General features: G+C 34.2%; 1 protein-coding gene across 2 annotated transcripts; it reads right to left on the bottom strand.

Annotated features, from left to right (window-relative positions):
• Positions 1-1,692: 1,692 nt before the first annotated feature.
• Positions 1,693-26,577, bottom strand: LOC133171795 (trafficking protein particle complex subunit 8-like). 2 transcript variants are annotated; one of them, XM_061306597.1, is made up of 29 exons: positions 26,298-26,577; positions 23,432-23,632; positions 22,861-22,950; positions 22,349-22,523; positions 21,649-21,811; positions 20,841-20,876; positions 17,969-18,122; positions 17,468-17,748; positions 17,074-17,183; positions 16,660-16,810; positions 15,127-15,230; positions 14,863-14,968; positions 14,382-14,585; positions 13,967-14,119; positions 13,744-13,873; positions 10,690-10,869; positions 10,282-10,430; positions 10,066-10,140; positions 8,670-8,924; positions 7,948-8,339; positions 7,596-7,743; positions 7,229-7,331; positions 6,713-6,781; positions 6,564-6,622; positions 5,750-5,917; positions 5,319-5,423; positions 4,444-4,589; positions 3,685-3,774; positions 1,693-3,491 (listed from the first exon to the last, which is right to left on the bottom strand). In XM_061306597.1, the coding sequence occupies exons 1-29, from the start codon at positions 26,452-26,454 to the stop codon at positions 3,221-3,223; spliced, it is 4,425 nt and encodes a 1,474-aa protein (XP_061162581.1). In that variant the 5' UTR covers positions 26,455-26,577; the 3' UTR covers positions 1,693-3,220. The 2 variants fall into 2 exon arrangements, with proteins under 2 accessions (XP_061162581.1, XP_061162582.1); XM_061306598.1 differs by lacking the exon at positions 20,841-20,876.
• Positions 26,578-26,610: the final 33 nt, after the last annotated feature.

The following is a 26,610-nucleotide window of genomic DNA, read 5'->3' as shown; positions in this document are numbered from 1 at the left end:
CTTCATGACCTTGACCTAGAATTTTGACCTACTTATCAAAAATCTTTATTTTGGCCATAATTATTGCTCCAGAAGAGATAAGGCTTTCATATATTTTTCACGTGCATTACTTATGACAAGATCTTTTGCATTGTATTATGATAGTTGACCTCATGACCTTCATCTTGAAGTTTGATGTAGTTTTGAGGAGCTTTTATCTTTGCCATGACTGTTATTAATTCAATAATGTATGTCTTTTTGTATGATGCACAGACAAGGCAGGCAAAACAAGCAATATGCCATAAATAATTGCATTCTAGCCACTATGACACCGAAAGCGGGGGACAACAATTCCTTGAATTTGCTTGTTTTTTAAGCGGGGCGATTTGGAATCGGTAGATGCATTTCTCTCTTGTATCAAATACTTCATAGGTATTTCCCTATAATGTTACCATGAAACTGGTAGCAAACATTATATCACAAGGAAAAATGCTACTTCCTCTCTCTTGTTTACAGCAATATCTTCTTCATTGTCAGATTAGTAAATCTGGAGTTTTTATTACGGTCTTTTATAAAAGTTTCATTCTGCTTGAAAAGAAAATTGAAGAGAAAAGCGTTCGCAGCCGCTCTACTTAAGAAGCTCTAAAGACTAATGCGGAAAATATTTTTGGGACCTCGAGAAAATTGTAGGTGTACGTATCAATTTTATATTGATTTTATTATACCCCCGCTTGAAAAGCGAGTGGAGGGGGGTATTTAGTAATGGGGGTGTCCGTCCGTACGTCCTTCCGTCCGTTACACTTTGGGACGAGACAATCAAAATAAAAAGGAGCTAGTAAAGGTTTGATTTTAATCAGACTGACTTTGGGAAAGTCATCACTTATCCGCAAATCCTCTAACACCGCTGAACGCGCTCTAATGACACTTTCATAAAATCTTTATTATATAGTGGCACTGTGCATCTCTGAATTGTACGTTTCGATCCGACACATATTTGGGATTTTCCTCAGCAAAACATGGACACTGTCATCCTTTCTATATAAGTGTAATATTGGGGGTACCCATTTCTCATCCGCAACTCCTCCTATACCACTAAATGAAATTTGCTGCGAATTTCACATAATCTTACTCTTTCATTACGCCATTGTGCATCTCCGACTTTACGTTTCGATCGGACAGATATAGGTTTTCCATTTCAAAACACGACTTTGCCATTATAACCGCTGAAGGGGTACCCATTTTGTTGATGCAACTCCTCCTAAACAAGAAATGGACTTTGCCATTATACTTCTATGTGTGTCATTTTCTGAGCTCAATGCTAACGGTACGTCTAGTTTATTTCGTCTTCAACGTAGGGTATCTGCCATATTGTGTTAGAAAACAGAAATCACTTTACTTACATCGGGAAAATACATGCAAATAATGTCTTCAACTGATCTATCTTGGACTAATGTTAAGAAATTTTAATGAATTTCAAAAAAAGTTCACTTATTGTAAATTTCTATTTTCCCCCTTATGCAGTGAGCAGTGCTCATAACTTTCTTAAAATTCACTGCAACCTTCAAGAAAATTTGTATTATATTTATGACTTTTACTCCATTCATTGGACAATTATCTTTATCATGTGGGTTTTACTTTCTTTATTGATACACCGATATTTTTTCAAAAGACCGCACCTTGCCCAACCCCCTCTAGAAAAAAATAAAACATCCATAAAAGCAAAGTTATGTCCATTTAATATCGGAAATGATTGTAATCACAGACATTAATAATTAACATGGCAATAATGGTCACAATCCATTGGATTTTTAATAAATAAACAAAATTCACAGCAGCAGTGAACACTATTACCTCTCACTAACAGTTAAATCTCATCCAAGTTACTATATACATGTAGTAATTCACACATAATAGCGACTCCCTTGTATTATACTGCCTATATCTATGTGGACTACCTCAAAATAAAGGCAAGATTAATTAATCATCAATCTTTGCAAACAAATAATAAGCAAAAAAAGATACTCTGGATATTTGATCACAGAGCAAAACTGTTTTGCTGATGTGAAAGATATGGTGCAATGACTTCTAAGTAAAACTTGAAATTTGTTAGAATTTCTAGTAAGTACTTTGTATTGTAACGTATAGTAAGCCATTTTTACCAAACCTTTAAGAATCACTTGTACACATCTGAATTTCCATAAAATTAGAATAGTTATGAAACTAGAGATATTACAAAGATTTTTAACACCTTGATTAGATCTAAGCTAGTATATGCATTCCACTGTAAGGAAAATCCATTACAATCGTGACTGTGGCTCAAACAACACCAAAAACTTGTAGTAATTATTTGCATGTATTGTATAACTAATACTTAGATTTAATTATAAAAGAAAAAAATATGTACCTGTCAATTAACAGTCTTTGCTTCTGACAATTCTGGAATCTTCAAAATATTTCAAAAGTTTTCAAAGTACATGGTTAAGTTATCTGAGGGATAAAAAATGACCGATTTTAGTGCAGTGTTTAGATTTTCAATATTATCAATTTATTTTGTTCCTAGCACTTAATTTGGAATGTCTATTTCACCGAAACAACTTCCATGCATACTGATTTACACATGTTCATGCTAATGATCTGGAATGCAAGAGGGTATCCATTCATTTTACATTATGACCGAGTACATCCACCACATAGCAATCAAAATCAACAAAAAACAACATTTTAGTACAACCCATACTGTACCAATGCTAACATACAACTACTTTGTCTTGCATAAATATTTTTGATAATGGCAAACAAAAATTTAATACATGTAGCTATGAAAAGTATTAAATGAGCAAGCATGAGTCTTTTGGCTGCATGTACAGCAAGAAGTAGCAATTTTATGGAAATAAAACACTGTAAGTCAGTGTTAAATGTTTCAAAGTTTAGTGAAAACTTAACAAAAGAGACTAGAATACACATCAGAAAACACATCATACATTACTGGTCACATGACCATCCTGGTTCCCAACATGTGTTAAACTGGTTCCCCTTTATTTTCACGATTGCGATAAACAACATACCGACACTAATTGACCAAACTCCTTCAGCCATCAATAGCCTTGAATTTAGTTTGACTAGTGTTCTGGATTATTTGATCTTCTGTATTGTGAATGTTGAAGAATACACATTCCATATAAACATCTTAAATGAAAAAAAACACTTGTTGAACGGGAGGGTGAAAGGGTGCAATGTTCCCTCATTCTGAAGAAACATCCTGAATGACGATGACACTGGGGGCTGCATGCCTCTGAAGGACCATTTCTGGAGTGTCCTTGTTGTGCGTTACAAACACTGCCAGTCTGTTGACATTGTAGATACCTGGCTTACTAAAACATGCAGTCATGTGAACAGTTCGTTGCTGACTGGGATCCAAGCTTAATTTTGTCAAAGTCTGCGACACCCAACTAAAACTTGTTAGATGTTGAACCTCGGGAACAACATATTTTTCTTCTGGTCTGTTATTGAGCCTGTAGAATACATGTATTAATGTATTATTAATATAACATATTATAAAACTCATGAACAAAACTTAACATTAATTTTAGAATTTTTGCTAAAAAAAAAGGTTGCTTCATGTCCATAGTTGTATCTCTTTGATCAAAGAGCATATACTCGCAGTATATGAAAGCCAAACTACCAAATGGTCTCTAAAACATTTACCTATCAGGTGATTTACTGGTGTCCACTAAAATCTCTACTGAAGCTTTCGTACAATTCCTCAACAGCAGGGTAACAGGTACAATGGCTATTCTATAATACAACAAGAGAACAATACTTAAAATGGTGGAAAGTGCTAATTTACAAATGAGTGAAATTTCAGTACAAGCCATAGAATATGACATACTGCACAAAAGGTACATTATTTCCTTCGAAATTTAAATTTCTTCAACATTACAATCAATATGCTTGATTAAAACAGCTTTAAAATTAATTTCCATACATGTATATATAAAGTCAAATCTCATTATCTCAAACATTTGTGGACCAATAAAAAACTTCAAGATATCAGAGGATTCAAGATATTGAGATATCAGGGGATTTGAAATACTGAAGTTAAAATACATAAAAAAAATATGGTTGGGACTTGCAACTAATTTCCACATATCCATTCGAGATATCAGTGTTCAAGATACTAAAGTTCAACTGTAGTAGGGGACAATATATGTGTGATTTTGAAAATGCAGAATTTACAGCAGCATTTTTATAGACAGATGGCACAATTAAATTTTTCAGTGCAATGTACATGTATATGGTTGTTTGTAGAACAATGTGACTCATATATGTACATGTTCAGATTATTCAAAACAAAAAAACAGGTAACAGAATGCAAAACGTTCATGCTGGTAAAGAATATATAATCATGAGAAATGCATTATGATAAATCACAGAGCATTCAAAATTATCTAAACAAAACTAAACCTGTTGTTTTGGAAGTTGTGTGGTACTTGAGCCTGGTGATTAAAGTTTATATCCACCAGTTGTGTGGTGACCTCGGACTCTGGTCTTATGTTTTCCTGCTCATCTCGACTTCTCGTAAAGCGAATTGGAGGTTTCTCAGTGGGAATCTAAATTTATGAAAGTATGAATCGTAATTTCCACACGTACATATTTTACATTTCAACTTTGAGAAAGGACTATATTCGGTTATGACCAATATTTGCCCCCAAATTTAAATATGACGGAGAAATATATAATTATGTTCTAAAACAGATAGATATCTGCAGACTTCAAAGCATTAAATATTTTCATTAGCCATGTTGCTATATGTTAGATATAATGCCAGGAAAATGACATAAATTCAAAATTTCCAAGATTTATAGAGAAAAAGGTGTATATTATGTGGATATTTTGAGTAAAAGTCAGTGAGCGCAGGTCTGCTCCAACTCAATGTTTTGACATAATGTGTAGAATGATAAAATCAATGAAACATGTGAATATTATTATGGAGCAGGTCTGCACTCTACAAATTTTATTGTAAAAAATGAACAAATTTTGTCCATTTTTTCCCCTTTCTAAAAAATAACAAAAAATTCCGAATAGTTTATGATGTCTATGAAACAAAAATTGCCAATAACCTACTTCAAAACTGTAATATTTTTTGTTAATGCTGATTTTCATACAATATATACAATTCAGCATATTTCAAGACATTTTCAAAACTAGACTTTTGTGGGGGCAAAAATGTGCATATACCGCATATAGCTCTTTACTTACCACATCATAATAAAGCTTAAAATCTGGTAAATGTATGCGTAAGTGTATTTTTTTTTACATTAGATAAAATTTTTACTTACAATAAAGAAAGGATAAGAAGTAAAGATGGTGTCAATCTTCTTAATAATCACATGGTGTTGTCCAACTTTAATTTGTAGTTCACCATCCTCTGATATCACACAGGCCTGAAAAAGTTCAACAAATACATATCAGAAACTAAACCACCTGCTGTACACATTTAAACACCACCTTATACAGAAAAAAAATGGATTTTGCAATACACTGTACCTAAAACAAAAGTTTCACTGAAAAAATTTTCACCTTAAGCAGCTTTTAAAATTTCCTTTTAGTTTGTTTGTTTATGCATCAAAGTGGTAGGTTTCTAGTTTAATAACTGTAATTCTAAAGTCTTTCATTTTTTTTTTAGTCATATGATTATATAATTGATTCTGTTCTGGAAAATCCATGCCTTTTAGCACTGAGATGAATGTTTTATAAAGTCAGTCTTTACCTTCCAGAGGATGATCAATGTCATTCCTAGCTGGATGGCACAGTTCAAGTCACGGAAATCTTTTTCTCGTGATTTGGACACTGTCTCAGTCGGGGCAGAACTTTCTGAGTCACTTTGTGACCTTGACCTCAGAAAAAAATCTGCACATGGTGTTGTAGCACTACTTATCTGGAAAAAAAGAATTGTTCATCAACAAAAAAATCAAAATTCAGTTCCATATTGCCCATTAGAACCCACATATAAATTTAACAAAGATAAATGAGTATTAAACATATACTGTACAACAGTAGTGCAATCTTTATTCCAGTTGTTCACAATTTCATCAAATTCATTTAACACATCTTTATGTACAAACTATGAAAATCTATATCAGGAAGAATATACAAATGTCAAGATTTGTCACTTTCCTTCGATGATTTATGAATTAATGTTTCACACCAATTAATATTTTTCTTTACTCAGCCTAAGAGTAGAAACACATGTAGGTTATGAAAATTAAATCATATGTGTTTAGAATAAGGATAAATGAATATTTGGGGTGTGGTGGAGTAATAATAGGATGCTTCACAGTACTGATAATATTGACTTTTTTTAACAAAGACCTATTCTTGAGATGAGATGTCAGATATACATACATAAATAAAGATCACAATCCTTATTAAGGTGCTTACAGTTAAAAAAAAACAGGAACAATGAACTATCATGTTAAACATGTACCCTCCATGTACATGTATAAGAAAGCCCCCTTTCAGAATATGGCTTAAAGATGAAGTTTATTTTACTTACGATAATTTAAAGGTCTCAATTCACTTACTTGCTGATCAGAGAAGGAAACATCACTAAATATCACAGATTCTTTACCTAACATGGAATCTAAAAAGAAAGTACAGAGATAATGTTCAAAAAATCCTTTACATATTATTAAACTTTACATGGTGGGAGGTACATGTAACTTTTACTTACCTAAGTTATTTGCACTTTTTGTTGCTTTCAGACATAAATGCATGGTCTCCCTGCATCCAATTATAATTTCTGAAAATTCAAGAGTTTATATCAAATGGCATTTTATCTTATAAATAATATAGTATACATGAAAAATTATACAGAGTCTAAAGTAAAATTTTGTTCAAATTAAAGCCCGTTTGACAGTTTTCACAAAAGCTGCCAAATCCACACAGAAGTTTACTACCCCTGAGCTTCAGTCTGTTAAGTTTCTACAGATACTGTGAAATCATCCTTGTTTGTGGAGGACCAATGTTCACTTGGTTATGATTATCAAAGAATTTACATCCCCATGAAATTATAAATTAGTCAACATACAGGTTCACTGAATTTTCTGTATGTAAGAATTACCCGAAAAAATCATGTACCCACAAACCAGTAAAATTTTGTTGGTACACCAACACCGACACCCAAGAATTAAAATGATTCCACAGTATACATGAAATTTTAAATTAGGATCTTGTGGCAGATGAATACCTGGTTTGTCCTGAGAGCTGAGGTACTGTATTGACCAGAGGTCACTGGCACAGGAGACCTGATTCACTTGGATCTCTTTAACGTAAGCCCTATTGGCCTGTACCTGAAAGAAGTTCATCCGGTGTATAAATGACAATTCTTTCACAAATGCATGGAATAACATTAAGAGCAATGTACATGTATGTCATAGGCCAGGAAACAAAACTGAATTGAATATTTTTCACTGTTTATCTAAAAATTAAATTTTCGCATCTGAAAAAGTTAACATATCCTTTCATTCTATACATGTGAGTTGTGTAGCCTAAGAATGAATTCTTGCCCTTGAAGAAAATATTCACATGGTTTAAATACAACAATATGCCCCTACCTGGCTAATATTTTCCATTTCACAGGAGAGGATACAGCTAGCCTGGGAAGATGAGGACTGGTGAACACTGTTTGCTCTGTGAGCCACTGATCGAACACTTAAAGACTCTAGGGTGTTTATAACAGCTGTGTGCCTCTGCAATCTGTGCCTGTGAAAAAAAAATGATACAATCAAGCATATGAATATCAAGACTTTTCATTATTACAGGCAAATTATCTCAAAATCTGGTCTTATAAAGAAAAATGTGGACTTTTAACTATTGTAGACTAATCCTTATATCTTGTTACAGTTGTCTTGATTGGTTGCCCTTTCTTTTTTAAAATCAACCAATAGAAAATGAGTATTATCTTACCTGGCTCTTGGAGATTTGGTCACAGGTTCATAATAAAACATAAAATGCACATCGTGCACTCCCCCAATATCATTCCCCCTGACCCAAGCGGGCACCGACACGGTGCTCTTGGGCTGAAGTGTCCGGTTAGGCAGTGGAATGTCCATCACATTGCACACTTTGTCCTTTGTATTACAATAACACTTTGTCTCTTCACTTGGCACTTCATTCTTAGTTTGATAAACACAAGGAAACTTGGGTAACTCTCCGTGATCCCCCAATGTTATGAACTCGGGGGTAGAGGAGGCTAGTTTTAGTTTATGTAATGGACTTGTTCCTATGTTTGTAAACTGTAGCATTACAGCATGTACCTCTCCACAGAGTAAACTCTTTGGGAAATTGCAGAAAGAAACCTAAAATGAAGATACAAAATATGAAATGAATTTTCACTGAAATCAACTTCTTTAACTTGTATAATAATTACAATTTCAAATGCACAACTTTTCTTCAGATCAGAGAAAGTAATGAAGAATACACAATGTCATGTAATATCTTTTGTCTCTATGCACATGTTAAAATAGTGGAACATGTAATTCTTAAAATTTTCCTTGTATTATGCAAGCTACATGTAGTAAGATTCAATATTTGGACAAGCCTTTAATGCAAAAAAGAGTCCTTAAAATAACTTTAACTTGTCCCATTGTGATTTCATTAATTCACAAGCAAATGGTTCAACTCCTAACCTGCAACTGAGGCATTTCTGGCTGTATGACAAGATCCAGTCGACGATCAGGTCCATAAACCTTGCTGGATTTTTCCTCTTTTGTGTTGTTTAGCCTTGGCCCCTGGACATCCAGCCTCTGTTTCCCCCTGACGTACACAGTGTTGGCTGGGGAGGGTTTGATGTTCCTGTCATCTGTTAGGGAACTCGAGAGATTGTAACAAATACCCACAATCCTCAATTCTCCCGTCTGATGTGGGGTCAAGGTAAACTGCACCTGTGTAACCAAAGTACCATATTAAGTTTTCCTTCAGAAGAAAGCTGCTTTACAGTTAGATAACCGATGGTACGTACAATAATTTTATTTTTTAAGAGTGCTTAATAGGACGTGGTCATTACATGTATTAAACTTATTTTTCATTTGAGGTTTTGATCCAGAACATCTCAGAATACATACAGGTAACTCTCGAAACCTCGAAGTCCGCGGGACCGAGGAAAAACTTCGAGAGATCAAGAGTTCGAGTTTTCAAGAGTCCGGAATTTTCCGGGTTTGTTGCAGGTTTTAAAATTAGTCTTACCGGATGTAATGATTTTCATGCAGTGCTAACCTTTTACACGTGGTTTTTATAAAACAACGATATTTTTTTCGTATTTCATTAAACTGAGTAAAGCAAAATGTATATCGTCATATCATGTATATTTATTTATTCTTTGTAATACGGACATCATACTACGCATTCGTTACATGAAAACGACATTTTACAGCGTCGTACATAGCATTGACTATTCCAAACATGACCATTGAACGCAGTTCTGTAAGTATTTGTCCAATACTAGTCGTCATATCGACATTGAGGCTGTTTCTGCTTTTTTCATATTTCGTTTAACTTTGACACTGACTCGAAATAAAAATCAAATTAGTGTTTTGTCTTTTAATAAATTACCACTTTTCAAAGGCACTGCGTCTCTAAATAATCGTAAGACAGTCGATGATAATTATTTTAATAGCATATAGGCAAAATATGATTCATTATAAATCAATCATCACCTTGCAGCATAAGTGTCACCTGAATAAACATCCTGTTCCTCGAGACCCGCGTCTTCTGCCTGGGGCCATTTAAATGTCCAGGTAAAGGTGCTAATTATATAATCTTGTATACACATAGCCACTTCGAGGTATCGAGGGTAAATTCTAATAGAATATGCATAGCGGGACTGCATTTTGACTTCGAGGGATCAAGGGTTTCGAGAGATCAAGAGTTCGAGAAATCAAGAGTAAATTTGCTTAGTTATATAGTGGAAAAATTCGGGACCGGAGACTCACTTCGAGCGATCAAGAACTTCGAGAGATCGAAGTTCGAGCCATCAAGAGTTACCTGTATATATAAATAATCTGTTTGAGGTAAATGTTTTCTTACAGGAGATCTCTCACTTCCTGGTAAAACTATCTCATCTATAACTTGTGTGTGGATGATTTCATTGGCAAGGGTATTCTGTAAAAAGTAAATAATAGCTATCAGTACAACAATGTATAAAATATAACCTGTTGAAATTCAAGTACACCAAGTTAAGCAGAATAAAGAGAAAATTCTACTGCATTTAACAAAAACAAAATGATTTCCCTAATGCATTACCTTCACAGAAGAAAAGACTTCATTGGTGATGAGCTGAGGTTTGTCCTGGCCAGGAATGGAGGGGAGGAAACTCCAGAGAAGCGTGACCTCCGTCAGCACCAGCACAACCTTTAAAGGGTTCACCAAGTACAGCTCCACTGTGACAGGTTCTGAATAAAGGCATGTAATGACTTATATTTAATTACAATTCATAATGACCCACTATTCTTGTTACTTACATATATGTAGACATACAATGGTACATAAACATCTTTCACATAACAATTAATTTAAGTGAGTTTCTTTCCCAGTGTTAACCCCCACCCCCAATGAAAGGCAATACTGTTGGAATAGATCTGAACCAAACACCTTGCTTTTCATGTTCTTTGTTCATTCTACAATTGTGAAAATAGGAGATCTAGCTCATACCTCCCACATATGCCACTGGATTGAACCTGTTGTCAGTTTTGTTGGTGAAACACTGGATGGTTGGTCTATGGGTCACGGGAAGAATTCCATTGTTAGCAAATGATACTAGGGCTTCCTCCAGAGCTTGCCACCGTGGGTGATTACTCTCAGTATAATCATATCCTATATGTCCTGGTTTATCTGTAATGTATGTTTTAATTAATACTTAAAGTTCATCAATACTCTGATAAGAGAGATAACTCTTAATGACATTAATGTCTATTACTCCTTTATAAATTTGTCAAGTTGAAGCGTCTTTTTTGTCCAATTTTGCCCCACAAGCTATGCTATAATTAGGTCTTTCCACCTTTCTGTGGAAAGACCTATTGATATTCTTCTGTTTCTTATTATTATTATTTTTTATTATTTTTCCGCCGTGTGATTTTGAGTTTCAAGATCTATCGAAAAGATTTATACTTCATAAGAATGTACTCCGTAAAAGATTTTTGCAGTTGACCCTGCGTATATGAACTTTGACCCCTCAAAGTGTTATGAACTCTTTCGCAATAAAAGCTTGTTATCGCTACTCCTCCGAAACCATAAACCGTAAAGTTACAGAACCTTCACCAATGTCTTCGACTAATTGAGGGGACTCTTCAATCTTTTCATTGCGAAAGTATTCGTGGACCCCTTTTATGAGTTATTGCCCCTGAAAGTTTTTGATGTTTACGAATAATTAAAAATTTTCAAAACGATAAGTCGTAGAGACATGGGACCAACTGCATAAGATTCATTGACCTTTGACCTTAAAATATATACAAAGGTCAAAGGTCAAGGTCATTCAAAATATGAGAAATTAAGCTCTTTTTATATCTCTTTTGTCTTTCAACATATACTAAATATCTTTGCATCATTAATATGTCCTCTTAAAACCATTTCAAAGATTTCATACTTGTCCCCTAAGATTTACCCCTTTAAGAGTTATTGCCCCTTTTACTGAAAACCTTGTTATCGCTACTCCTCCGAAACCGTAAACCGTAGAGACACAAAACCTTCACTAATGTCTTCAGGGTCTTTAGACACAACTTCAATCTATTCAGTGCGAAAGTATCCGATGACCCCTTATATGAGTTATCGCCCTTTAATGTGTTTGTGCTTACTATTAAACCTTATAACTTTAAAACTAAAAGTGGTAGAAGCATGGGGTTAATTGCAATGTGACCCTTGACCCTTGACCTTGAATATTTGTTCAAGGTCAAAGGTCAAGGTCATTTCAAAATTTTTAAAATTTTCACTTTTTCCATTTTTCAAACCATTTCTGGTTTCTCTTGTATAAAAATAAACAGTAGAGAGTAAAATATGAAAAATATATGAAATTTAAAGAAGGTGGAAAGACCTCTAATTGTTCGAGAACAATTAGTCTACTAGTTGTTAGTATTTTGCTTAAAAAAAATTCATTTCTTTTGGAAAATCATAAGAGTTAAAGATTTTATATGAGTGAGCAGAGGGTTTACGAACCTTAAATAATTTACAAACATTCAGCATTAATATACAGAGAGAAACCTAATGGGCACTAACAATAAAAGGAACTAAAACCAATGCACATTTTCTTTTTCCTTAAGGACAGACGATACATACCGGTACAAACTTTCTTCAAGAATCATGACTAGAACTGTCCAAAAGGGACAAATACCCCCCGCTGGGTTTTTCAGAGAAGGTACCAAATCACTAATGTTTTCTAGATGTGAGAGGTGTTCACAATTTGCTTAAACATTTAGAGTGAAAATTTAATTACTCATTATATTTTTTTTTTAATGAATGAAACTATAATGTGCAGCCTAATAAAACATCAATACTAATAATTACAGTGTTTTTTATTGCATTGAAAAAATAGTTCACAGCTATCTGTCATCTTTGTGAGACATGACACTCTGCAAATTGATTGTTAAAAAAAAATATCATAATTAATTATACAAAGTCAAATTGATCTTAATACCTTTATATCAAACTCATTTTAAAAATTAAAGGCTGGTTTTAGTAACTATGTATTTTGACAGACATAAATTACAATTAAGAGGCTTAGACAACAGAGATCTTTATTTCTTTCTGCCCAATTCCCAGGAGATATAGATAAGACCTGCTTGATCAGAGATGCCCTAACAGCTTCCCACACTGAACTCATTAATTAATCTTTAACTGGATGCATGTCCACTCATTACTCCAAAGGGACAAATAGATTTACACTATCTGCTGTGTAATGTAAAAACTGTTTTTAATATTTTGTGATTTTTTTTTTTAGTTCTTATGAGTAGTTTTAAGCTGTAGTTCACATTTTTGTACAGATGTTCTAGATTCTATGTCTCAAACCTTAGACATGAACCCGAAATGACTAAGTCAATAAAAATGAAAAAAAAAAAAAAAAACACCTGTAAAATGCAGAAAAATTATCAAATAATGTTGAAAATACCAGGTGCACATCTTCATATGGTAAATAATAAGTGTACAAATTTTCAAACAAATCTATGCAATAGCCTCTGGGAACAGATCCGGACAAAACCACATAATAAAAATGAAAAAAAAAACACCTGTAAAATGCAAAAAAATTATCCAATCATGATGAAAATACCAGGTGCACACCTTCATATGGCGAATAATAAGTGTACAAATTTTCAGACAAATCCTTGCAATAGTTTCCAAGAAATGGTCCGGACAAAATCTCGTCTACAAACAGACGGACATGCTGATTCCAATATACCCCCCCTAAACTTCGTTTGCGGGCGGTATAAAAATAACAACTAAAGCCAAGATATAAGTGTTTTTCATTCAATGTTTCACAAAAATGACCTTTAAAGTTATAAAAATTTGTATGTATTTATAAGGTGACAGCAAAAAGGTAGGATTTTGAACATCAAAGAAAGTTTACAATTTCTTAACACTTTAGACAACCAAAATAGCTAGGTCCAAAAATATCTGTCAGTCAGGGAATCCACTGCATGAGAAAATTAATTTTAGATAATACAGTATGTTTTTTTTGATCATTGCTTGTTCATGGAAGTCTATTATTTTCTAACATACCTTGGTTATGTTGAGGTTTGTGGCCTACAATGACTTTAGTAGCATTATTGTCTAGCATAGGTATTGGCAGCTCTGGTAATGTATTGGAGTGAACACCGCCATAACTAGACATCTCTAGACTTAAAAGTTGCTGAAAAAAAATAAAGAATTCATAGCTGACCCCAGTATTCCAGTTTTCCACTTGGGAATGAACTTTTTAAAAATACTGAAAAATCAAACTAACCTTATAAACAAAGAGGTATTCTCGAAGAAAAGCATTCTGTTGACTAGGAATTTGTTTGCTGTTCTCTGTCAATAAATGCTTGAAAGCAGCAGTGGCATTATCTAATTGTTTTAAGTTAAGGGACTGTCGACCTAAGGTGAAGTTTATATGATCCTGCAACAACAATAAACAGTTCTACAATTTTCATCTTGAAATTAACAAATATGTATTTACAAGGTACCATATATAATGTTTGTGGTTTACAGCAATCTAGCATTCAAATTGAACATCAGATTAAAATTCAGAGTGACACATAATGTACATGTATAGTGCTATCAATCTCCAGAAATTATAGCAGCCAAAAATGTAACTGAAACTATGATCTTTAATTCTACATATAAGTGACACCTGCATCAATCCATCTACATAAACATACCTCAGCCAATGACCAGTTTTTCCCTTTATACACTTGCAGGGCCTGGGAGTAGGACCGCAGAGCATGCTTTCTCTGCCCGGACTTGCTGTAGCGGTGACCAGACAGAATCATGTGGAATGCGTACTTTCTGACTTTGGGAATCTCCATGTTAATGTAACAGTGGGCAGCTTGTTCCAGTAAAAGAGCACTCCTTAAGTCTGAGTCCTACAAAAATATCATTTTCTGAGAATTTGGGAAATAAATTTTATCATTACCTTTACTTTCAATTCTCTCATATGTAGCCAATGTAGGTCAGTTAAATTCATGCAAAACAGTGAAATGGAAAATTCAAGGGATTTAAAAGAATTAAAACTCATTCTGATCTTGCACTTTATGATAATAAATGAAGATATTTTCCTGACTTCTGCTATAAAGCATTGCAGAGTTAATCCATTAACAATATATGATTAATTAAGAATCCAAGGTACTTTGAAATATTTACCTCACTAGTAAGCTTTATGAATTGCAGAGCAGCCTCATTATACATTTTTCTACTTTTGAGAGCCTCAGTACTAACTAGTGTTGCTCTTGTTGCATATAATGGATTTCTAAAACATAATAATAATGCAAGTATTACATATAATTTCACTGCCAAAAACAAATGGCAAACAAAGGCTTATGTCCTCTAATAAGATTACAGCTAAAATAAATAATAATAAATTTATCCTGTTATTTTAAACATTTTAATCTTGAGAGTGTGACCTACTTGCAAGACTGTAGATATGTGGTAATGGCAGACTCCATATAATGAAATGGATATTTCTGTTCTCGGGGATTTCCACTCATAAACAATGATATACAGGCCATTTCCTGAATTCAAGAAATGAAAAAATAACAGCCTGCCAGCAATATCTCCTTGCTGAAATCCTTTTATCAATAATAAAGTTTATATGTACCACAAAGAATGAAAAAGTGTCTCATTTGGGTAGTAAGAATACTTTATCTACAATTATGTTTATATTTCCAAACTTTGTAATGAAAAATAATTACAGCTAAACTTCGAAATCTCGAACACGGATATCTCGAATACCCCGGATATGTCGAAGTAAGGCCGCGGTCCCGACGAAATTTGCTTTATAAATGATTAGAATAAACCCAGCTATGTGGAACACGGTAATGTCGAATACCCCGGTTATCTCGAAGTAAAACTGTGTACCCATTTATTAAAATCACATGCGTTATCTCGAAGTCAGGATAATTTTCCCCTCTGATGATCAAGTCCGTTAGGTAAACTGACCGCTCTATTGATAACACCCACCTGTCTGTCTCGCACGGGTTACCCGTGTTCCTCTGATCAACAAATGATAGCGCGATAATTATATGAGGTGTATGTATGGCTTACCTTGATTTTAATTATGCAAGCCAAAGGTTGTGTGTATTAGTCTTATGCATACGCGTGGATGACACGTTATTTGTTTCATGGCTGGGGTACGTTTATAAATCTTGATAATCGCTATTTAATGCTATGTGTTATATGCGCGCTTGCATAGTTTATGCATATGAAAGCGAAAATTATAAACATCAAAGTGAAACAAAATTCTGTAATTTTATGCAATTAGAATTTATTTTTCCTACATGTGTATATGAGCGCGCAGAATTTACAACCGTCAGTACACACCATCATGTGAGCCTGTGTCGCAGTGAAAACTTTTGCTATAGTGTCCTGTTATTCAGTGTTCTTCTGTAGTTAAACAAAAGTGCGTGTTTCTTCTTTTGCATTTGATTTTATAATGGTAAAATAATTTATTTAACTGATTATACATGTATGAACATGTTTTTCCAATAAAAAAAAATGTATATTTCGTTTGCGTTATTCTGACAGCAACCGGTTTTAAATTTACAATGCATAGACGATATCCGGTTATGTATACATGGGAAACGATGCTAGCGGTTGACTTACCGGGTTGGTAGAAGGATTATACGTCTGTGCATATTATACAAGGTTTTTATTTTGTGAATTATAAAGAGGATGTAAAAATCTTTTTAATGCTAATTACATGTATATTAAAGAAAACGTATACAGAATTTCAAACAAGAAGGAATTTGACGTGTTTCTACTATTAAGTGCATGTTCACTGCACTAAGTTTATTTGAAGTTCATTAGAATTTTAACTCTCGATATGTCGAACCCCCGGATATCTCGAAGTTCATCAACGGTCCCGTCAACTTCGAGTTAACGAAGTTTAACTGTACTGAAAAAAGCATTTTCTTGATAATTTTAATCCATTCATTAACTCACCAAAGCCCCTGCATAATGAAGCCAAGCATGGTCATTATTGAAGTCACGCTTGGCTGCATGGTAAGTATTATAAGCAAAATCGTACATCTGGAACAAGAAGGCTATGTCACCTAGACGTCTCATCTGTAATTCTGGGGCATCACTGGAGTATCTGTCAAATACATTGTACAAGGAGCAACGTTAAATCTAATTATGAGGAGCAATGAAAATGATCAAATCCGAGGAACAACATCACATCCACTTGTAAGGAGCATTGAACGATTATAAAAATCTTTAAACTCTTATAGTTAATGAAACTAAGTTTTCTTATTGATTTCATGTCGAAAATAACAGTCGGGATATTCTTGCAGTCCTTTTTGAATGAACAAATGTAGGTGTTAAAATCTCTTGAGTTTTCGTGTATGGTTAACTTACACAACAGTGGTGTTCTGGTTGGCTGCGACCTGGCCTGTAGGTTTGTTTCCACCAAACCATCGCTTTGTAGCACTAAACAAAGACTTGCTAATACCTTTCCTTGATGCATGCTGAAAATGACAACAAATACTAGCAGATATCATCAATATTCATGTATTTTCATACATGATACTAGTCAAGAATTAGGATAATCATATACTTGTAATTCAACAACAAAACATTTTGTCATGAAATAAAGTACGATAAAAACAGTACTTTACAGACTATGATGCATTACGCTTTTCCAAGTGCATTTTGAAAATCCATTTAAATCTAATTTAATACAATATTTCTATTATACATGTATCTAACAAAACTGAAAGTATATCAACCCCTTGTCTTTATAGTTTTATACCTGTTCATTGAGTATCTTCATCTGTCTTTCAGCCCATGGTATGAGAGCTCTAACACACAACTCATGCATAAAAATCTTGATTCTATCCTGGTCACTGGTGGTCAAACATATACCATGTCCGCCCTGTTTTCTGTCTCCTAGCTTTCCCTTAAAGGAAGTGTGATTCAGTTCTGGTTCATAAGTTTTATCTGGAGAGAGTGGACTATCCACATGGTTCAGGTCTTGGGAAGGTTCAGAGAGGGGATGGTCAAAGGTTTCACTGGTTAATGAACCTGATGATGCTAAAATATTTCAAACAAATGATTTAAGCTTGTTTTTTAACACCACATTTACACATCTTACACTCTCTAGTTTATACCTGCAAGTTATTGGTCATTCTGTTAAAGCAAATATGGATTTAATATATCAAATGTATTCCTTATTTCTAGTTTTTCTACAATCAGCAATTTTCCTTTCTGAATGGTTGACCATTATAACCTCTCTGTGTACGGCATTTATTACCTGTTCCCTCCCCAGAGTCTGGGGACATGTCCACCAGACTGCTGTTGGACATGATGGGTCCCGAGAGTGGACTGTCAGTGGTACCCTCAGAAAGTTTGGATGGGAAGGCATCGTCAACAACACTGTTACTGGCACTATCATATTCTGCCCCCTCCTAAAGAAAAAAAATGTGAAAGGTAAATTTTTCTGTCACATAAAAAAAAAATAATAAACACAGTTTCTCTAAGTGTGTGTCAAATCTGTCTACATGCATATACAATGTACTTTAATACTGGAGAATAATTTTAGATGTATCTTAATTTCAAATGCAAAGGATAAGTATGCATTAAACAAGAGGCCCATGGGCCACATCGCTCACCTGAGCACATTGGCTAGGTAAAAGCACAAATAAGTTCAGTATTGAAATGATTACGGGGGGGGGGGGGGGGGGGGGGGGGGGGGGCTTGAATTTTAAACCAGCTGATGATGCTTCCATGTCATTATAACATATGGCTTTATTGTACTTGAGAAGATTTTTTAAAAAATTTCCCATATATTCCTTCGTAAAAATTTGATCCCCCATTATGGCTCCTCCCAGGGGTCATCATTTGAACAAACTTGAATCTACACTACCTGAGGATGCTTCCATATCAATATGACTAAACATAGCTTTTCTGTTCTTGAGAAGAAATATTTTTTCTATATGTTCTTATGCAAAACTATTGATCCTCCATTGTGACCCCACCCTATCCCCTGGGGTCATGATTTGAACAAACTTGAATCTACACTACCTGAGGATGCTTCCATATAAATATGACTCATCATGGCATTGCTGTTCTTGAGAAAAAGATTTTTAAAGGTTTTTTCCTATATATTTCTATGTAAAACTTTGATCCTCCATTGTGGCCCCGCCCTACCCCCGGGGGTCATGATTTGAACAAACTTGAATCTACACTACCTGAGGATGCTTCCATGTAAATATGACTTATCATGGCTTTGCTGTTCTTGAGAAGAAGATTTTTAAAGATTTTTCCTATATATTTCTATGTAAAACTTTGATCCTCCATTGTGGCCCCGCCCCACCCCCGGGGTTCATGATTTGAACAACTTGAATCTACACTACCTGAGGATGCTTCCATATAAATATGATTTATCATAGCTTTGCTGTTCTTGAGAAGAAGATTTTTAAAGGTTTTTTCCTATATATTTCTATGTAAAAATTTGAACCTCCATTGTGGCCCCGCCCTACCCCCGGGGGTCATGATTTGAACAAACTTGAATCTACACTACTTGAGGATGCTTCCATATCAATATGACTAAACATAGCTTTTCTGTTCTTGAGAAGAAGATTTTTAAAGGTTTTTTCCTATATATTTCTATGTAAAACTTTGATCCTCCATTGTGGCCCCGCCCTACCCCCGGGGGTCATGATTTGAACAAACTTGAATCTACACTACTTGAGGATGCTTCCATATAAATATGATTTATCATGGCTTTGCTGTTCTTGAGAAGAAGATTTTTAAAGGTTTTTTCCTATATATTTCTATGTAAAACTTTGATCCTCCATTGTGGCCCCGCCCTACCCCCGGGGGTCATGATTTGAGCAAATTTGAATCTACACTACCTGAGGATGCTTCCACATGTGTTTCATCTTTCCAGGCCCTGTGGTTCTTGAGAAGAAGATTTTTAAAAGATGCTATTAATTTTTCACTAATTCTTTATTATCTCCCCTTGAAAGAGGGCGTGTCCCTTCATTTGAACAAACTTGAATCCCCTTTACCCAAGGATACTTTGTGTCAAGTTTGGTTGAAATTGGCCCAGTGGTTCTTGAGAAGAAGTCGAAAATGTTAAAAGTTTACAGACAGACAGACAGACAGACGGACAGACAGACAGACGGACAGACAGACAGACGGACGCCGGACAAAAAGTGATCAGAAAAGCTCACTTGAGCCTTCGGCTCAGGTGAGCTAAAAATCATTGGTATAATCCTATATATTTGACTCTAAATAACATGAATTGCTAAAGTTAAAGCTGTTGGTACATCTCATTTTCTCTTAGAGCTCACTGTACATGTTGCAAGATGCATTCAGAGTGAAATCCAAATGTTGCATTTGTTTCAATAAATGCTCACAACATACCATGCAACGAAAACAAAAAAATCCTTGAAGACATCATGCAGAGGAGAATTAACAAAGAAATTGAATGAACAGAATGGATTCATATCAATAACATTGATACAGTATTTTGCTAATTCCAATTTTCAATTGGTTAGCACTGTCTTTCATCAGTAATCTTTAATTTGATTTTTTTTTTCTGGTCTTCCTGAAATTGCATGTTAAAAATTTTTTTTTATCATGAACAATTTGTATAATCATTTGGTTTCACAAAATCAAGAAATTATTTCCCACAAAGAGTATTTGTATAAGTATCATTCCTGATAAGGAATCTTCAGAATTTATCATGCTCATTTTCTGTGACCCATTCTGTCAAACGATGAATTTCCCCTAGAATAGATTTTCCATGAGAATGTCCTCATCTGTTTACCAAAGATAAAGGATATACTGTGTATGCATCCTTCCTCTTAAATGTAGTTTCAAGGTTTAACTCAAAAAAAGAATTTTACTTTAATACATATTATATATACAGTACTGTACAAAAGATTCTTGCTGAAATTGCTTGAGTTAAGAATTTGAATATATTCAAGTGAGACAAAGTACCTGGTATAACATGTAAATGTAGACAAATATTGACATGAACTGAAGAAAATTCCATGGAAGCAAAAAACTATCTAAAGTCCTAATTCATGCTCTTTTCAATAAAATTAAATCCTCCAAAAAGAATTTGGCAACTCAATAAAGCGCTAACTAATAAGATACTGGAGATCTACACTTACCCACGCTATGAAATATCTAGCTTTGTTTCGCTTTTTCTGAAATTTATTGAAGTCTAAGACTATGATCTATTTTCAAACATTTACATATTATCAAGATTTCCACATTACATAAACTACCAGTACATGACAAATCAGACCATTATAACTTCATTCAGTATAAATCATGCAACTACAAAAATGATAGAATATTGATTTTCAGATGCATGTTTGTTAATTAGTATTCATTTTGCATCATTATAAAAACCAGGTATAACAACATGCATTTTGTTAATCAAATGTCCATCTGACATTAAATTTCACTGAGTCAATCAAACTAGCAATACAGAAATTCTATAGAATTTAAAAAGAACATTTAAGAAGCTCCAAGTTCTCTTGCTACAGTTAATATTGTTACTTTCTTACTTTCTGTACACTTTGCAAGACCTACATGTAAATTCACCAAAACAATTTTCTACTATATAACAGAATCACTACAGCAGAAAAATAACCAGACAAATTTTACTATACAGGTGCCCCCCCCCCCCCTTTAAAATAACCTGAAGATCGAAAGTAATTTTACCAAATTCTTTGATTTTCACTAAATCTAAATTACATGTATATAAATGGTTGCAAAATGTTCTATCCTATTTAGATATGCACTAGTTACTTGTGAAATTAAGCGTTTTCCTTTTTTTATGTGCTGACTTAACATCTTTCACTAAATTACAGCTGCTATAAAAAAAAGACACTCAAAAGAGTAACAAACACATCACACACTCCCCTGTACTGCCCACTCCTGATAACAAGTTTTGGATTGGCCTGTACTTACACTATTGGCCTCTGAATTGTTCTTGTTTAGGAACTGGCTCCAGGGGTCAGGCAGATCTGTATGCATTGTTTCTGCCGTGTGGAGACTCCGGGAATTGATGTGTAAGAGGTGACAGTTCTGGCCACCAAACGAGGACTTCATACTCTGGTAGACGGCATCTGCCCTAAATTTACACGTAAAACTGACTGTGATTTGTGACTCTTAACTTCATATTTTTAATTTTAATTATAAATAAAGCAAATATTGAAGCAGAAAGATGTTAATAATGGATGGAATACAATATTTTTCATGACCTAGTGATTCCAACACCAACTCTGCTGAAAAACTTGGATGAATCTTAATTTTTTTAAGCATATTCAAAACCTTAAAAATGTAGGTAATATATCATTTTATTTACCTGTCCACACTTTCAATTCAACACATACAAACTAACCCAAAATCTGCCAAACCTTACTAACTATCATAAGTACCAAATCTTTATCTGAGGATATACTCAAATTGTGCTGAGGATGGACAACAGGAAATTGAATCGCTACAACAACAACTGATTTTCTAGTGATGAAATGCATAGCAACAAAACACTTAAGACAGGGGGTACGGGTGTTGCATGATGACCATGACGAGACACAACACTCAGTGGGAACAGACAAATCTGTAGGCAGACCTGAGGGTAAGGTTCTGATACTGTGCAATATCGTACTTAGCGTCTTCCCCCTCTACGACGTCATGAAGCAACACATAGTACTTGAGGATCCCTGGGCAGAACCACCTTGGCATCTTCGTGGGGTACTGTGTCTGTTGCTGATATTGGTTGGAGGACAGAGTGTTAAAGGCATTTATTGGGTCTGAGTGACCTGAGGATACCACAAATATACCTGGGTTTTAGATAAGGAGTTTAACTGTAAAATTGTAAAACTAACTCTTACATTCATTTGCACATGTTTAAATCAAAAAGTTATTAAAATGAAAATAATTTGTCTATCAGAGCAGCTTAACATTAAATTTTGGGGAATATTTTCTGTTTGAATAAAATATGTTTTTCTCTTTTATACTTCAAATTTAAACATTTCTCCAAAAAAAAATTCTGTATATAACCACATTATATCCTCCAATACTACCTTTGATTTCAGTCATGAAACCATCACTTATCAAAATTAATGTTTCTGCAAACGATGTACTCCAGAGTGTGTAATAATTTGAGCCAAAGGATACAACACAAACAATGGCTAAGAAATTCATGATCACTTGGTGGCAAAACTTTTAAGAACATGTCTCTGTATGCTTCAAACCATGGTGTTGATGCTGAAAAATGAATACACATATTATTATTGAAGTCATGACAAGTTCTACACTGGGATTACATTCATTCACACTTTCAATTGAGATTTTACTTCAAAGATAAATGGTGGCATCAACTTGATAGCTAGTCATAACATGCTTCTTTATGTTATATCACAGGTGCATAAATGTGCACATAAGCCTTCCCATCAGATACACTGAATATCAGTTAATATGTGCAGCTCAATAAATGGGAATTTGATACTTCAAAGGAACTTTGAAATCATCACTGTTCGTGAGGAAACAATGTTTGTTGATTTTGTGGGTCACACTTACCAATGAATTTATATCCCCATGAGCAAACTGTCAAAATATTGAATTAATGAATCTTCTGTATTTAAGCACTACCCACGAAATGATGTCCCTCTGAACCAGAATTTTATTTGTTGCCCACTAACATTGACCCCCTATGAATTAAAATGATTCCATGTAGTATTGTCCATACCTGACAGCTGTAAATCATAACTCCCAAAGGTAACCACATTCCCCCTGCTTCCCTCCCCCAGTTGCGGCTGGGTACTGGCCACCACATCATTCAACATCTTCCGAGCCATCACTGCTTGAGGAAGCTGCATGTTCATGTCCCGCATTGTAATCTTCAGATTTTTGATTGTGTGAGGAACATTGTTTGGATCTCGAATATGAACTGAAATTTAATAAACAACAATTTCTAGTAACTAGTAAGTACAGGGTGTCCCAGAATATATGATACCATTTCAAGATTCTGTAAAACCTAATGAAATGAATACTGAATGATAACAAATGCATTATAAACATTGCATATACTGTCCAATTTTATTCACATGATTTGACAGTCATTAAAAAGAAAACAACAAAATGAGTTCACTTTGAAAAATGCTATGGTTTTTAAATGATGACCTCTAAGTGACGTTCTATCAGTGGAATGATAATGTCTAGACATTGCACAACATTCCTTAACTTGAGACAACAGCACCTGTCTCGGTAGTAACTTCTTGATTTTCATCAGAGGTAAACCTTTTATATATTGTAACGCTTCGGATGTCAAACACTCCCGCAAATGCTAGGAATAAAAACCAAGTCGCTAAATAAAGTTTATAATTTATTGAGGTAGTTCAACAGCGAAAATGAGTAACAGTGTGTAAAATTGACAAGTCTCAACCCTTGGGACAAAAGACAAAAATCAGCACAACTACTGATACGGACGGATATAAACTGGCACTATTTCCAGTATAACATTTATGTATAAATTCCCCCGACCAAACTAAAACTTAAAGGCTCTCTATAAATGACTAAATTTACAAATAAATATTCCCGCTACTAGTTCAACTACTAGCACGCAGCAGAAATATTTCCTAACTCTTACAGAAAATAGAAATAACTAGTTCTTAACTAGTAATAATAAATGAAACTAGCACAATGACTAGTAATATTAATTTAGCCTAGCACAACATATGTACTTCAGTCACATATATACTGAAATAGTACACACCTTAATCTGAATAAAAACTGGCGACCTTTCTTTAGGACACAAAGGAAACGAGAGAGCACCCGATACTCAGCGTCTGTGTATTTATAGAACTTCCAAAACCCGCAATAATTAATAACCAATCATAATTAATAATTCCATCCCGTAATAAATAATTAGCCAATCATACATAATTATCATCCCGTAACGAAATCTCACTCTCGTACATCGTATGTAAAATTATTACAGTACGTAAATAAATTAATAAAATATAAGTTTACACTTTAAAAGCACATTTAACATTTAATTAAACAGAATCTACAATCAAATCTTCCGCCAAAATAACTACGGTAAAAATAGATCAATACACCGTGAAGCATCATGGGAAAATACACAAGTAAATAAAGTATGGCGGCGGCAGAACTTTCAGTAAAACATGCACATGTGTGCTCGAGAACACTAAAAACATCGATCACACGACAATTAAGGTAATCAGGAGGTAATCATAAATTACTGTACAACTTTACAACTATGTATGTACAAGTAAACCATCAACAAACGTGTAATTATATAACATAACGATGCTTGACATTCAACACATTATAACACATGAAAAAAAGGGGGGAGCGATCGTTACATTTTGTTAAGGATTTTGGTCTGGGTTTAGCAGCAGTAACTTAAGACTAGGATTGATAATTAAGTTACAAAATGAGGGTAGCTAGCTCTTTTCATACTTTTGATAATCTATTTTGATTGAAATTACAGTTTTTTTGCAAAAGTTTGATGTAAATTTGTTATGTTGCAATTTCATAAGTGTGAGAATTTTTTGGGAATATTTTGTTGCTATAAAATTGTACTTATTTAGATATTTTTAGAGATATTTATCAAAGAAATTGGTCAAGGGATGTGATTGTGGTAGGTACTTCAAATGGTATATATTTTGGGACACCCTGTACAATGAGATGTCAGTACATTCAATCGGAATAAAACAGAAATGAAACTCTGCTTGGTCTCGGTGGAAGATTGAAAACTGATGGTGTTTTGGTGTAAAAAAGTCCAATCAATTTCTGGTTTATAGTTGTATAGTATTCACATAATTATATACCAATACAGGTGTATCAGAATTTATGGATTTAAGGACCTTGAGTCTAAAAAGAATATTTTTAAGCTATGTGTCCTTCATTATGATAAGTCTTCTCTAATGTAAAAGAGATTCATAAAACTTAGCTCACTTGAAACACATTTCTCTTCCAGATGAACAAACAAACACCTAATCATGCTAACTGTGGCCATTAATTTAAGGTCTATGATTTCAATAATCTTAAAGTATATTCATCAGAATAATCAAATTTGAATATAATTCTCACTAAGTAGGAAAGTTTCCAGATTACTTTTAGTATTTATGACCAGCTTTTTCCCATATACCCTACATAATACTATGCACATCTACAATTTAAAAGAGAAATGCAATGAACTTGTCTGGATTCAAACCAAACCTAGTAGCAAAATCCTGTGTGACACTGAAACAAGAATAATCTGCATCAAAACAAACTGGGATGCTAATTTAATGATGAAATTCATTTAAGATTTTGTGTTATTGTCTCTGATGACAAAGTCAAATTTGTAACTAATGTTTAATAAATCTATCAGAGTAATAGTATGGGATTACAGGATGTTATGATCTGATCATCAGATGGAGGGTTAAAACAACACAAGTCTGAGGGGGTCATTTACGGGGTCCGCCCACTTTGCGAGGCTACCAGATGTACTGCTATTGGATTAGATTATTAGAATACACTAACTCCTTTCTTAAATCCTGCACAGATATTCTATTTCTCGGTAAATCTCGACAATAGAACAATACCTTCTGTTGTCAAACGACAGAATGGTTGGACTAACTCCACGAATGTCAGGTTGTTCTTTTGACACAAAACCTCGGCATCTGGACTGCACAGGACAGCTACAGCTGGGCTGAATGTGTTCTGGATAAACTCTTGGGCTGTCTGTTTACACTGAGCCATGGCTCTTTTAAAAAGAATAAAGATTTAGAGATAATGCATCAATCAATTTCGTAATTTATGAACCAAGGATTCTCCTCAGCTGCCATCTTTGCTTGTTGAACATGCGCTTGGTCACATTTCCGGAAAAGGGGGATAACTCATATACAAGAAATATTG

This window comes from Saccostrea echinata, unplaced genomic scaffold (genome assembly GCF_033153115.1).
Source record: "Saccostrea echinata isolate AGI-Se365-2 ecotype Australia unplaced genomic scaffold, CSIRO_AGI_Sech_v1 ptg000054l, whole genome shotgun sequence".
NCBI lineage: Eukaryota > Metazoa > Mollusca > Bivalvia > Ostreida > Ostreidae > Saccostrea > Saccostrea echinata.
Note: the sequence above shows the minus strand (reverse complement) of the source record. Positions and strands in the feature narration are given on the sequence as shown.